The 15358-nt window shown below is 38.9% G+C and overlaps 1 protein-coding gene across 1 annotated transcript in view; it reads right to left on the bottom strand.

Moving 5' to 3' along the window:
* Window positions 1-2104: 2104 nt before the first annotated feature.
* LIN52 (lin-52 DREAM MuvB core complex component) overlaps window positions 2105-15358 on the bottom strand; it is a 40679-nt gene continuing 27425 nt past the window's right edge. The window contains exon 6 of the mRNA XM_036385124.1: window positions 2105-5069. Within this exon, the coding sequence (XP_036241017.1) occupies window positions 5014-5069 (56 nt within the window). The 3' untranslated portion in view covers window positions 2105-5013. The remainder of the gene's footprint in view (window positions 5070-15358) is intronic.

The following is a 15358-nucleotide window of genomic DNA, read 5'->3' as shown; positions in this document are numbered from 1 at the left end:
TCTAGATCTCTGGCCACTTAACCTTTTAACTATCTTTATGTGGACTTTATGATTGGCCACAATGATTTGAGTTCAGAATATTGCATTTCACATCCTCCTGAGAGAAACTCAAAGCACTGGTGTAAAGATTGGCTTGCAGAAATAACGTGTTTCTAGAATAGGTTTGATTCCAAGAAGCACAGCATTATGTAAAACCAAAAGGATCCAGTCCTTTTCATTTCCTTATCCTTGATTTTCTTTGTCTCTCTTTTTAGACTTTTTTTTTCTCTTTTCTTGCCTTCTAAAAATACCAAGGTGCATCTCTTATCAGGGCAATGTATATTTGGCATCATACATGCAGTACCTTTTGGATGTATCTGGCACCCTGGCTGATGTATGTGCTGTGATGTACATGTAGGAGTGGGTGTAGGTTTTGGTATTTCTGTAGTGGGAAGGTTTTGCTATAACAGAAATGTGTTTACAACATTTGCGTTTGTTCTTTGAATCATTTTTATCCAGCTCAGAGTTGTTGTTCCATGAGAAGTTTCTGTCCAACTATAATTTTCCTGGGCTGAAGATACTGAGACAACCTGCTAGAAAATTGTCTTTCAATGAATTATCACCTTCTACTAAAGATTATTTAATGACTTCTTCAAAAGTGTCAGTACAGACTGGTATATGAAGATGGGGATACAACACTAAGAAGTGAGGATTATTTTCATGCTCTGTGAAGTTTGTATGCCATGTTCAGATAGCTCACTCAAAGAAATGACTCATTTTCCCACTACAAGTACCCTTCTTGCCTGAGGCTCTTACTTAGGAGAAACTCAAACATGAAGATGCTTGAAGTGCTACACCAGAGATTGTATCTGCTGTTTTTGAATGATGCTGGTTCTAGGGGAGCGTATGCAGTGCTGTGGACTTCCTGCAACAGTAATGTGCAAGCTGTCTTTTTCTTTGGATTGTATATATCTAAACATTTATATTAGTTTAGAAGTACTATAAAAATGTTTATGAGAAGTTACTGAACTTTTGGGAGGGCATGATTTCAGACCACGTGACAAAGATGAAATGTACCTTTTTCTCATACTGCATAGGCTGATGATGGAATTGCCAGGTGTCAATTTATCAGCATGGAATGGTTGGCATCACTGTCACTGTGATTTGGAAAAATCATTGTTTGCTCAGCACTAGTTACTGCAGGTGACATGGACGAGATCAGCTGCAAATCTGGCTGATGATCCTGTTCTTAGAGATACTCAAGACAAGATTTAGGCCCAGATGCTGTGAAAGAAAACAGCAGAGTGACAAAGTATGAGCTGCAATTAGGCCTTACACACTTCACAGTATGCTTGCACTACGACTACTCTGCAATTTTGATTATGCCAGCTCAGGCTGTAGTAGAAGACAAACCATTGAACATTGTGAACACAAGGAAAGTGAACATAATCACAGAAAAAAAAACTATAGTAGAACCTGAAAAATCATGAGTAGTGCACAGACAGCGAGGAAGAAAAAATCCAAACAACTGTTGCCAACAATAAAATAAGTGAAAGTTTCAAAACAGAATTATCAGCAGATTTAAAACAACTTTCCCCCCCCAAACTTTTTTTGATTGGTTGGTTGTTTTTTTTTTTTTTTAATTTTTAACCTGTCTTTGTATAACTGAATTATGGAACTCACTATCCTGGGGCAATTTTTCAGGTCAGAAGTACAGAAAAATTAGGACTAAGACAAATTTATGGAGGGTAGGGTCTACTGTGGACCAGATTCAACTAAAACAGATTGCTGGATACTGTGTAAGTTACCCTAATACAAAATCACTGTGTAAGCCTTTTGTTTATATCCTTCCCTATCCTTCTACAACTGTTTATAAGCAAAGAGAAGATTACAGATAAGACTGGCTTGTGATTTGACTTGTAACAGCACCTTGCATTTTTACATAACATAAAAATCAGTAAAACCAGAATAAGATTCAAATGTTATCTCCAAGCAATTTTCACTAATCTGTCATTCCTAGGTATCTTTTTGAGGGAAATATTAATCAAAGTTGAGAACTGTGAGTTACGGGACTGTTACAAAATTGTTGATTTTGTAATGGCAAAACACAGAGTTAAATGGAATATCACGTTATTCAATTGCCAGTGCACACAGACTTTTATTTTCATAATGATTAACATAACAAACAAGAATTTCTTCTCAGCTGGATTAGATAGCAAAGCATTTGATAATCCAAGACCAAAGTGAACAGCCTTTATATCTGAATGTGTGTAACACTGGCATTTAAAAGGAACCAAATAAATATTGAGTTGCCTTCCAAGAAACTCAGAGTAACATCTAATATACCAATACATGAAAACACTTTATAAAACAATGCATCAGCTTGATTAATATTACCAAATCTTGATTTTCTTACACTCTTCACTCCCATCAGTAACAAAAAGTCACTCAGCTTTTCTTGTACAGATAGATAACTGCATGGATGTCAGGAAGGATAGCACTGAAGGAAAAAATTGGGTTCAAAAGGGTACAAAAACTCTTAGTAGCATTTGTATATTGACAAATATTTATTTACTGATGGGAATGGAACATCCACAGGCCAAACCCTGAGGTGGTGTCATGCAGATAAGAAGAGCCTGAAGAATAGTATTGCCTAAGTGGCCAAGGAAAAGCTTTTGCATCTCAGAGGGCAATTTTGGAAACCCAAACAAACCTCTGAGATTTGCATTTGCATATTATTAAACCAAAAAGCAATATCAGACAGAAAAAACTTCTCTGGCTAACACAAAAAATACATATCAATATTGTCAATAAAAAATAACATAATTGACTCACCTCTACAGATGATAAGTAGAAAATCAAAAAATATCACAATTCTAAAGCATATGTTAATGGCTGCCCTATAGAAGTTGATTACTGTGTATAACAAAAGGAGATTTTTCATCTTGTTGTTTAGTTTTTTTTTAAACATATGTATGTTACTAAAAACCACCGAGAGTTTGAAATTTCTTACTGCACATATCAGAAAATACACATATACTTCCAGGACAGGCTTTCATAAATTTTCCTTTATCCTCCTTTCAGATCTCAATTCCTTAATGTGTAGGAGTAAGAAACTTCTCTAAAATACTGGTGATACAGATGAAGTATCCCATTATGTCATATATGTGTACATATATTACATATATAGTATACAAACCTAAATTTGCATTCCAAATCATAATTCAATGCTTAAAGCTACATCAAGATCAGTTTGCACCATAGGGTTTTTTTCTGTTCCTGAACTACCACTTTCAGCTTCTCTTTTCATTCATCTGTCTTAATTCTCATGTTCTCAAGGGATGGAGTTCCTGTTAAGCTCAGCCCTGCATAAACTGTGAAGGACAGAAATAACTCTGTTAAGTCTTAAATCAGGCTCCTGATATTTCTAAATTTGTGCAGGGTCTTTCCAGGATGTAGAATTTAACTACTTAAACTTAGTTAACCAGAGCTGTTCAAAACAAGCCTAGTTCTGACTGACAATAACCAAAAACCACAGACTGGAAACCAAAGGGTCACCAGCAATTCAGTAAAACTCAGAAGTCTATTTTATCAAAAAAATCTCCCCCTCTTTATTGCACACCCAAAAAGAGTCTCCTCTCTCTGCAAAGCCAGAAAAATGCAGTGCTGTAAGGACAGCCTGTTACATGTAATATTTCCAAATAATTTCTCCTCTCATATGTGACTACAGCCTAAGAAATGACACGTTTTGAAAAGTCTGCATGGTAAAAATAACAGTATGTAATGTTATGTTTCAACATTATGTTTATCTTAAAAAAGAACATATTTACTAATGCTTAAAATGTTTTTTTCTAGGAAAAGGAAAGACGATAGAATGAAAAAAAATTTCTCTTAAATAAAACAAAAAGTCTGAACATGCTCTATACCTCTTCCAAGGGCTGAATATGTAGAAGTGCATGAACAGAAGAAAAAGGCATTAAACTGTAATCACAGTGTTCTGAAAGGGAGCAGCTCACAGAAGTTTCTATCTTAAAAATTCTGGGTTTGTAGGAGAAGAAAATTTTGAGTTGCTGGTTGTTAAGCAATTAAAAATACCACAAAACATTATTTTCAGAAACGTTGAGATCTTGTATAGACCGACCATCTTCACAATGTGGCTAACAGTCCTGATGCCACTTCTTGGAGTGATAACTTAAAACATTACCATCTTTCAACTTTGGAACTCTTTCAGGTTTCTAGCCCTGCAAGAAGCAGAGAATTGCAGAGCACTGACAAATCTGTCTCTTTGTGTACTGGCCAAAGCTTCAGTGAGGATACCTTCCTGGAGACACAGTAACACTTCTCACTCCCCGTGGTCTGTTAGTTTCAATTTCACTTAGAGAACCACTCAGAGGTGAAATGAAGCTCCAGGCACACCGAAGGTCTGGAGCTCTTCCTCGGGGTACCAGATGTGCTTCTCTGAAGGCAGTGGGCAACTGGAATCTAATGCAGAGACTGCACTTGGCTTCTACACTAAAAGCATGTGCTCCTGCTGAGCCAGTGCTCCTGGTCAATCCACACCCCAAACTATGCTCAAATCCTTCAGCACAGGCGTTGCACACAGGAAATCCACCTCAGACAAAAGACACACCAAAGGGTCAAGGCCTCATGGTGGACACTGGCCAGGATCAGATCTGCTGTGTACCTCAAACAGGCTGCCCCTGAGAGCAGCTGAGTAAGGACACTGGCTGTTCACTTTGAACTGCTGATTGAAACAGGTAACTGTGTCACAGCATGTCAGAGCCAAGTCCTTCTGCTGGACATCCTGTGGGCAGATGAAGTCTGAATTCCAATGCAACCAACTGCAGTCTTTGTGACCTGTGCATATTGTACATTTCCCCCATAAAGAGATGAGCTGTGGAAGCAAAAAGAGATGCTTGCTTCTGAAGGTGTAGAGCAAGAGCTTTGTTCTTCTTAGACTTTCTGGGCTTCATCTGGATCTGCAGTACATTAAATGGCTTAGCTGGGGTATTTTCATCCAAATGTTAGATGCAGCTACTTTTTGGGTTTCTCCAGGATGTTCAGGAATTTCCCTCGAGTCATTTCTCTGGCTGAAATCACAAGGGAGGAAAAAGAAATCAGTATTTTTTAAAAAGCCAAGAAACTCAAACAGTTGTATAATTGTATAACATAATCTAACCATAGGACAAGAAATTAATTTAGATTTGTGCTTGTACCAAAACTAAGAATTATTTCATTTATCTATTAAAGTGGGAAATAAATAAAACTGCATTTCAGCTTGAATTCCTGACATGCTACAAATGCAGGCAGGGTCTGGAATCTTCTATACTCAGCAATAATTCCCACAGGCTGTCTCATTACATACAATCTATGCTTTCTATTCCTACTGCATAATGCTCTTGCAGCACCTCCTTTTCCCTGTACTATCCATCTCTGAATGGTGAAATCCAAATCTCCATCACTCTATCTCAGCACAATTGTTCCTGTATGTTATAATCTGTCAGAGATTATGGAACTCTCTCTGTTTCAGGATTATTGGTCCCTGGATGATGTGATCTTCAACAGAAATTAGGCAGCATTTTCTCTCTCTCAGCAGTGTCAGTCCCTGGATGCTGTAATATAATGAGGTTTATATTCCTTCAATGTACTTCATCTATGGATAGGGTAATAAAGTAAAGTTTATAGAGCTTTGGTCTTCTCTTTCTCTCTGTGTTGTCAGTCCTTCGATGTTTAATACAGCAAGGCAAGGCTTATATGTCTCTCTCTCACTCTCAGTACCATCAATCTCTGGTAGCTGTATTACAGCAGGGTTTACACAGCCACTTTTCTGCATGAGACATTTCTGACTTGAGAACCCACAAGCTCAGAAGCTGGCAGAGCAGTCTCATACTGTTCTTGTCTTGCAATAACAATAGAATGCATCAAAGACAGCACCATTAGCAACTGAGGCCTGGAGAAAGACAATCTTCCCACTGGTGCCCCTCCATTTCTTTTCAATAGAGGTGTAAGATTTGTGCTGGACTGGCAGGCATCAAAACATGGAGGGTTTTATTCACAGGAATGCTGAAAGCATGCATGCTTCCCACACCTAGTCTCAAAGACAGTGTAGAAGGAGAAAGGAATTAATTTTCTGTTTTATCCATTCAACTCCTGATTTCTCTACTGAGACAAACACCAGAAATTAAGATTAGCATAAAAACTGGAAGTGGGTTTGTTGATGTTGGGTTTTCTTTTGACATTATTGATTGTCTGTCAGAACAGAACTAAAATGTAATTAAAATGTTCAGCTTACAATACTCAGTGTGCACTCGGATAAAGACATTTTGTTATTGTTTACATAAATGTTAGAATTTGTGTCTTAAGGCCTCTTCTTTAAATTACTACATTCTGACTTGTTTACACAAAATTTTATCACGAGGTCTTGTCATCAGCAAAATTCCTGTAAAACAATTAATTGTATTTAAGAGTATATAAGCTGTCTGTTACATACTGATACTTGCAGGCTGCAAAGTCCACTGTCCTGAGTGGAACATGCTTCAGACTGGCTGCAGGTTCAAGCAGATCATTGCACTGTTTTCTTGCCTCAGGCCTCCAGCTGTGAGTTACATCACCTGGGATCCTGCTTCCGATGCCAGCATGAGCTACCACAAAAGTACTCATTTGTACCTCTAGCTCCCCAACCCCAAGATAACCTGTATGTCTTAAGTGCTGCTGAAGTGACACAGGGGTAGAAAGTGTTGCAGAAGAACAGAGGATTGGTATTTTGTCAGGAACTTAGTTGTTATGCCCAAAGAACATGATTAAATAAAATGGAAAGATTTTTAAAATTTCAGTTTGGAATAGATTCTTAGTTCTTTGACACATCTCTGCCTTGCTCCAACAATAGTGCAGGGTTTTAAAACACTCTTAACGAGAAAAGTACGTAAGCTGAACTGCAGTTGATAAAGTGAAAAGTTTTCCAGAGTGCAAGTCCCATAGAGGAGATATACAAATGCATGACAATTCTGTTCCCCCAAAGAGGGCTGCACCCTATAAATCAGGCAGAGAGCACACACTCCTTCTGTGTGCTGAGTGAAATTACTGTGGGTTGGAGGTTGCTCCAGAGCACGTGCCTGCCTGCTCACTTGTCATCGGAGATGTTAACATTTCTGATTAATTCACAGACCTCTCATTTTATTCTTCATTCCTTTATCCTTGCTATCCTGTTCTACTGCAGCTTAAAGATTCTTACCGACCTGCTACGATAATCACCACCCGCTTCCCCCCCCAACCTGGTGAAATTGTTTAGTGATGCCAACCGCGCTTTTAATTTGCAAGACATCAGACACAGAGGTAATTTATACCAACATCTGTTCATTTCTGACTTCTGAAACAAACTCGCACATGCTGCTACAAAATCCCATTAGGAGCAGGAGACAGCCTTCTGCTATTCTGTATTCCTCGTCTCCTCACAGACTCAGGCTTGCAGCAGGGCTTTATTTTTAAAGATACGATGCCAAACTGAGAAAGAAAAAGGACCTTTTATCTTTGTATATGTATGAAAATGGCCAGGAAGTAACATCCTCATTTGACAGAAAAACCACAGCCAAACTAAGGGCAAGTTTCCACAAGCATCAACAATCTCATCTTCCCTGCTTCAGCTGCTTCTCTTATTTGCCCAAGAACCACAGTTCCATGTATTCCTGGTAAACACAGGCCAAATTTCTACTACATGGTATTGCCTTCAAACATCTTGGCTATTCCTTCACCTTTGTTTCTTTTTAATCTGCGCTGGAATATGATTTGATGGATTTTGCACAGTAAAAGGCTCTAATATTAAACTGACTTCTCTGCTCAATATTGCTTCTGAGAAATGAATTCTTAATAATAGGAATATCATTTCCATTGGGGTCTTATGGAGTTTTCTGGAGTGAGGGAAGAGCTTGTGAATGAAGAAACCATCACCCACATTCCAAATACGATTGCAGGCTAAGAGAGATGGTAAAACCAGCTTTAAGCAACTACCCAAGGGACCAGCAGAAGCCATTTGAATAGTAGATAGAGGTGGATTTTTTAATTAAAAGGTTGGACAAAACTATAGTGAAAACCTCGGGGACTTTTTTCTTTACAATGGTAGTTTAAATCATGGACTTCATTGGAAGAGAGGGTTTGAGCACAGGTTTCATTGTAGCAGCAGACACACTACAGAGGCTGCGCAGCACAAAACAGAAACATGAATCTGCATGACAAGTCACGATTTACAACCTTGCCTATGCTGTGCATCTACGACAATAGAAAAATCAACAATGGATACCATTGCAATAGCTTGGATACAAATTAACCCCACCTACTAGGGAGAAGGAAGACACTGAACTCCACAGAAAAAAAACCAGTTTAGGTTGATAACAGCACTGGTTGCTCTGGAAGTAGTGCTTGAATAAACTCCATCAGATAAATGTATTGAAAAATGTATCAGGCTATTATAATTAACAGAGAATGCTGTACTGTAGGAATTAAGTTTGTTGCCTGGCAAAGATCTGCCAAGCAGATCTCAAGAACAGGTACTGGATAGGAAAGGCTGGGGCTGAAAGGAGGAAGAGATATTTCCACTTGATAGGGGAGCAGAATAAGGTTTAATATAATCTCCTCTTTAGAACTTCAATCCCTCAATCCCACATTTAGCCTTGTTGCCTCAGGCTCCGTTTTTACTACAATTGTCCCCAAGCTCCCTCTCCGCAGTAAATTTTATAGTTGCTGGCTGAAAAGATTCAGTGGTACAGATTGATTTCCTACAAGTGAGGAGATGAGGGATTACCAAAAGCAGTCCTGGTTAACAAGATTGGGCGCAGAATCTCCTGCTAGAGCAGCCCACTCTGCCAGTGCTTTGCATCCTTTCACTATGACATATGGGTTTCATTACACAAAGATTTTCCTGATTTTAACTTGGAAGCGATTACATTGGAAACTCAGAGCTATCTTTACATCTGTAGCAATTTAAAGGTTAAGTAACTTTTAATCAAATGACAAAGACTCATAATGTTTTTTCCTCGATTGAAAATGAAAACTGCTGTTCCGGATATTCCTTCCACTGACAATTTAATTAGAAAAAAAAACACTGCACTGGAGATTGGGGTCCAGCCTGATTGCTCCCCATAAAAAGCCTTCTCACACATACAACAGTACAGGACATACTGTGTCATAAGGTCTGGATAGCCAGGAAATAATGGAAGGATTTACTGCTTTAAAATCAGCAAGGAAAACAGTGACTTATATAAGCAACTTTCACCCAGGAGAATCCTAAGTAACACACATACTTGCACACTTCTTAAACATAATATACTCTTAAATATATCCACAACATACTTGGGGATAAAGTCTATGTAAAAGATATATGTGACAAACTGTATTTATCACACATTCATCATGAACATCATACCTTCACTGCTTACCACTTCTGGGTTTATCTAAAAATCTCAAAACAAAGCCTGCGAGTACCTTCAAATTATAGATATTTTAATACAAAGTCACTTGCTGAAGAAGCACTTCTTAGCTTCTCTCCCAGATGTACAACTTATGGGACAAATTTGACTGTGATCCCCCTCTGAGCTGAAAATGTAGTCTTGCTGAAATCTAAAGGTATTGCTACTAATAAAACCCAGAAATACAATTAATGTTTTTAGCGCTGAAATGACCTGCAGTGCCACATTTTGAATGCTACATTCTTGCCTACAAAAAGGCTATTTTAGGCACTGTTATACTTTGTTAGCTTATCAGTTATTCCTCTCATGCAGTTGTACTTATGGTAGCTAAAGAACTTGTTTTTCAGCATGGAAGGATTCCTTTAAAGTACTAATCATGTACCCTCAAATACTGCTGTGTCCTTGGACTACACAGAAAACAAAACTAGAAAGGTTTATTTCTGAAGCACTGTCAATGCAAATTACCATTTTATGGCAAAGAATATGAATTGCAGAAAGACAGCAGAACAGTTCTCTGGTTTTTAACCTTCTATCACAAGAATCTGTTGCATCAGAAATGATTTCTTATGTGCTGAGATACAATGTGAGGATAAGAAGACACAATGATTCTTTTTCTTAGTTGGCAGGACATAAAAAATGCCTAGAGGAACCTGCCTGTGAACAACTGTTTTGCTTGACTGAACTTGTGAAAGCCAACTGCAAAGTCACACCTTGCAGTTGGGCTCAACTAATATTGCATGTGTAAGGAAAATTGAAAAGTAAGTCAGGGAATGAGGATTGAAGGCGAAAAGGTAATTTAAAATCAGCAAAAATATTTAAGATTGACATAATTACTGAACAGCCCTCAAAGAAAAAAGAGGCATATGACCAACAAAACCAAGGGAATATTTTTACCCAGACAACATAATCTGAACTTCTGTCAGAGAGATAGAAGCTGGTCCCTGCAGATCTATCTCAAACCAGACCCCCAAAATCCTATCACCACCTGGCACCAGCTCACACCTCTTTCTTCATGGAAAGAGCTTCAGTTACTCTGCTATCTGCTGTCTACTTCCTAATATAAGTGTCAAATGAGCTGCTAGTTGAAGACTGTTGGCCTTTGACAATACTTACCAGTGAATGCTACCCCAAGCCCAATTTCAGAGAGAGTTGAACTGCCATCTCAGGAGAGCAGTGGCTAGTGAAAACAAGGTCAGTCACCTTCACTGGAGGCACAACTGGCACAGGCAGACACTCTAAGCTGTGCTTCAGGAACTGTGACACTGAACTGAAGATGACTGCAATCACCTAACACTCCTGAAACACATTCCTCAGGTAAGACAACACAATCAGTGTAAACCTCCAGGTGGAATAAGTTTGCACTACCATGGCATCTCTCAGTAGTCAGTATCAAAGCACTTGCCAAGTTTATCAAGCCTCACAATATTCTTGAAACATACAGTGATTTAATACCCATCTTACAGATGGGATCACAGCCTCAGTACAGATTGCTGTGCTTTCACCTCAACAAGCAACCAAGCCCTATTCAGCCATTTACTCACTCCTCACCAGAATCAGGGAGAGGATCAGAAGGGTAAAAGCTGGGAAATTTGTGGGTCAGGATTAAGACAGTTTAACAGAGAAAGCAAAGCAAAACAAGGAATTGATTCACTGCTTCCCATGGCAGGCAGGTGTTCAGCATCTCCAGGAGAGCATGGCATCATCACACATAATGGTGACGTGGGAAGACAAACATCACCACTCTGAACATCCCTCCCCTCCCTCCTTCCCCCCCCCCCCCCCCCCCCCCCCACTTTATCCACTGATCACAATGTCATGTGGTCTAGAATATCCCTTTGGTCAGTTTGGATCACCCATCCCAGCTCTGTCTCCTCCCAGCCTTCCACGCACCTCTTTGCCAGCGTGGCAGTACAGGAAGCAGAAAAGGCCTTGGCTCTGCTCACCAATACCAAAACCATCTCTATTATCAACCTGTGTGCAGCACAAATCCAGAACACAGGCCCATACCAGCCACTGTGGAGAAAATTAACTCTACCCCAGCCAAAATATGTATGCAAAAGGATTCAGCAACTGTGCTAGAATTCAGGCTCTGAAAGATGAGCTGTCAAGTCTTGCTGCAGCATTTTTAAATAATAACACCCCCTTGGTACAAAACATCAGTGTCCTTCCCTTGGTGAATGAGCCAGCAAAATGTGCCCTTATGTCAGCTGTACTTCACAGTCTGGCATGGCTTGTTTTGAAATGCCAAAGAAGGTGAAAGCTTGCACAAAGCCAGGCTGTGAATCGGAGCAGGTGAGCACATGGACTGCTCCTCCCAGTATGCTATGAGAACAGTCCTCTCTGACAGAGAAGTGGTAAATAGCTGAGACTGATGAAAGTTTTAAACCATTGAAACAGTTTTGTGAATGTTAGCTAGAGCCTTAAGAATTGTAATCAAATACCTAATGCTTTCCTGAATTGTGAATCCTCATGTGACCTCTTTCCACCTTGTTTTTCTCCACATACAGTACTCATGTTTTATCTTATACCTGATAAGAGATCTTAGAGATCATTCAGGATTATCCAGTGACAACATATCTGCTGCAGATTAATAAATCCTCAAAAATGTTATTGTAGCTATCAATAAATACTAACATTATATCTGCTGTAAGAAAAATTAGATTCCTTCCCTCAGAATAATTTATCTGGTTCTCCTAACCAGATTTCCCTACCTTGCAAAGAGGTTACCATTCTGTTTGCATTCAGTTGCAAACTGTGATGTTCACCGAGCTTCGAATGCTGAAACTACAAACAATATTCACTCACATACAGATAGGCAAAGTCACTCAATGAAATGCAAGGGGCAACGACAACCCTGCCAATGACCAGGGAGCCACTAAACTTCTGTTCCAGGCCGCAGATACTAGGATGTGCAGGTATTTTGTCCTGAGTGATCCTGATATTACAGTTAACTCTTACAGTACCTCCCAGTTCTAGGAGTTGCTGCAGCCAATATTTTGTAGTGCCAAATATCTGATCCCTTTGACCCTCAAAGCAGGGAAAGAGTTACATCTTCTCTCTGCAAAGCCAATAAAAACCTCTTGATTATAATTTAGATAAGAGCCACTGGATTGAATAATAATGTCTGAAACTCCCCTGGCTGTTTCACCTTGAGACGTCCATCACTGGGTTAAACATGATGCTAATTGCATTTGGATTGATTAATTTCTCTCACTCCTGTCTATTCGAATAATGCTTAACAAAATAATCACAGCACCCAGAGCCAAATCTTCTCCGTCAAAGGAATGAAGCCATCAGAAGCAGCAGAGATGAAAGAAATGAAGATGACCCGTAATTACTGCTACGGTGATATCATTACCATATTACAGAAAATGAGTGCACGTGGGGGGAGCGGGGGCTGCCATTATTATTTATTTTTTAATGGAACTTCACATCCTAAGAATACAGATCCAACACAAGGAGTGGAGCATACACAAATACAGAACTAAAAAATTATTGTGCATTAAACTGCAAAATACAGTGAACACTAGGACTCCTGATACATCATGCATCCTTATACTGTGAGCTGCTGTTTATTCACTTCACTATTTTTTCATTGCAATAATATTTTGTGTATGAGTAGCATAGAGATTTAAGATGCCTCTCGTCCCAAAAAGATCCTCAAGGGCCTGCAGCAGAACTTACCCATAACCTTGATGCAAAAGCCATTCTTTTTTAATATTATTACAAGTCATCTTATTTTCAATGCTGGCATTCAGATTTTTAAACCGCAAGACCTAATCTGATGCTCAAAGAAAAGCTATTATGCAAGAAATTTTTATTCTTCAAAGCTGATTCCTCTCTGAAGGCAGTTATAAACTGCATCCCCAGCCATAGTAGATCACTTTCAACCATTCAATATGCCGGTTCTGTAAACATATCAAATGTATCAAGTCTGGAAGAATTTAAAGCAGGATTTGAAAAAAAAAAAAACAAAAAACCCCAAACAACCAAACTCACAACCCTAACATGCAAATTGAAGGCATTCTGCTCCCTTTATTCTCCAAAACACCCTCCCAAAGCCCCTATCATTTGAGAAACAAATAGCTTGGCAATTGTGTAAGATCTACAGACACCTGTGCACTGCAATTCTAATTGTGGTTTATACACTTCACTTCCCTCAGTGCTCCTTATGTCTGCCCACTAGACTCAGACCAAAGACAAGAAAAGAAAAAACTACACACAAATAGCAGCTTAAAATATTTATTCTGGAATAAAGCCAAGGTCAAATACACAAGAAAATTTTGCATGCCAAAAATGTCAAGACCTAAGACCAGGCACTGACTCATGAAGCTAATTAAACACAGAAAAATGATTTTCAATTATTTTGTAAGGCTGAAAAAAAAAAACCAACAAAAAACAAAACGAGTTACACTTCTAATATTAAAAGCAGTAAGAAAAGCAATTTTGCATCAAAGTTGAGGATATTTTCAAATATACCTGAAAGGTACTTTACTAGCATAAGTTATCATTGGAAGATCTACAACTTGGGAGAGCTGTGACCACCAAATCCCACAGATATCACAACTAAACAGCAGAATAGGGCCATGCTTTTACAAGAAGGACTCTAAAGGGCCTTCTATTTGCTTGTACCAAAAGGAAAATAACCTCTTCCTGGCTCCCAACACCTGCAGTGGATCAAGAGTTCTTGATAATTTAGATTGTCTCACCACAAGATCTCAAGGAAGAATATTTTCTCAAACAACATGCAGAAATGAGATCAAAACTGTTTGCACTAGAATTCTCAGGCATTCTCAGACACAAAGAAGAAGCTCAGCAAAGAGGTCTGTGCTGAACATACACAGAGAGCCAGGTACGAAAGGTTTCTGGAGGTGAATGGGCCTTTCTCAGAGGGAACAGAGGCAGAAGTGCTGAGCAGGCTCCCACAACACAGTGCCCCTGCCTGCACTGGGGAACACGTATTTGCTGCTGGGAGCAAAGCAGGTGAACCCTGAGAGTAACAATTTTTTCAAGTTTTATCAGTGGCCAGGGCATGGAGGCCACAGCCAAATCTGAGCTCAGGAGCCAATAGAAACAAGGGGATTAAGAGTTATTAGGAGCAGAGAGAATTACATATTTACAGTACAGTTACTGAAAAATAATCGTGTAATGATTATGTAAGTCCCTATATTCCTTTTGGCTAATAACGCTGGGATACAAGCTGTATGGTTATGCAAGCCAGGGCACACAAATCCAATCAGAAGACATCAAGGCTTGTTTACAGGGAGGCTTGCAGCACTGGATCAAGAACGGTACGGCTTCCTTGACCTCCTAAAGGTAGAAACTAGCCCTTGTCAATAGGTTAGCTAATGGTCTGAACTGTGAAGAAGAACTGAATTGTAAAATTTAACTTCCGTCAACAAACTTAATGGAAAGAGATATCTAGATCAAAGGAGCTCATAATATGGTCATCTGTATTTATTTGTCCAGAAGTATGTCTTTACTTTAAAGAGCAGACTAAATCTTTAAAATGTTTTATAATCCCAGGATTCCTTATTGAGACATTTTTCTGTTTAGATGACTGCAGCCCTTGACAGAACAATGCATTATCAGATTGAAGGTCTCTATGAAAAGATTTATGGGTTTTGACTGAAAAATACTATTTGATTTGCACATTAATTAAACTAAGATACCTTTTGCAATGAGTACGATACAACACATAACATTAAGACTTCCAAATATTTCCAAAAATCCAAGGAAGAAGTCTGTATAGCTAAATATATGCAAATGACTGAAATCTCAGTGTTCCAAGGTCAAAGCCTCAGGCTTTGTTAAGACAGAATTATGGAAGAACAGCAATATGCAGTTTGTGGGCTGCAGAAGAAAACCTTTACAACTGCCTCCATCATTTTATTCTTTCCTTTGTGTGAATCAAAGGTACT

This window comes from Molothrus ater, chromosome 6, assembly GCF_012460135.2.
Source record: "Molothrus ater isolate BHLD 08-10-18 breed brown headed cowbird chromosome 6, BPBGC_Mater_1.1, whole genome shotgun sequence".
NCBI classification, from domain to species: domain Eukaryota; kingdom Metazoa; phylum Chordata; class Aves; order Passeriformes; family Icteridae; genus Molothrus; species Molothrus ater.
This window is presented reverse-complemented; position numbering and strand designations above follow the sequence as displayed.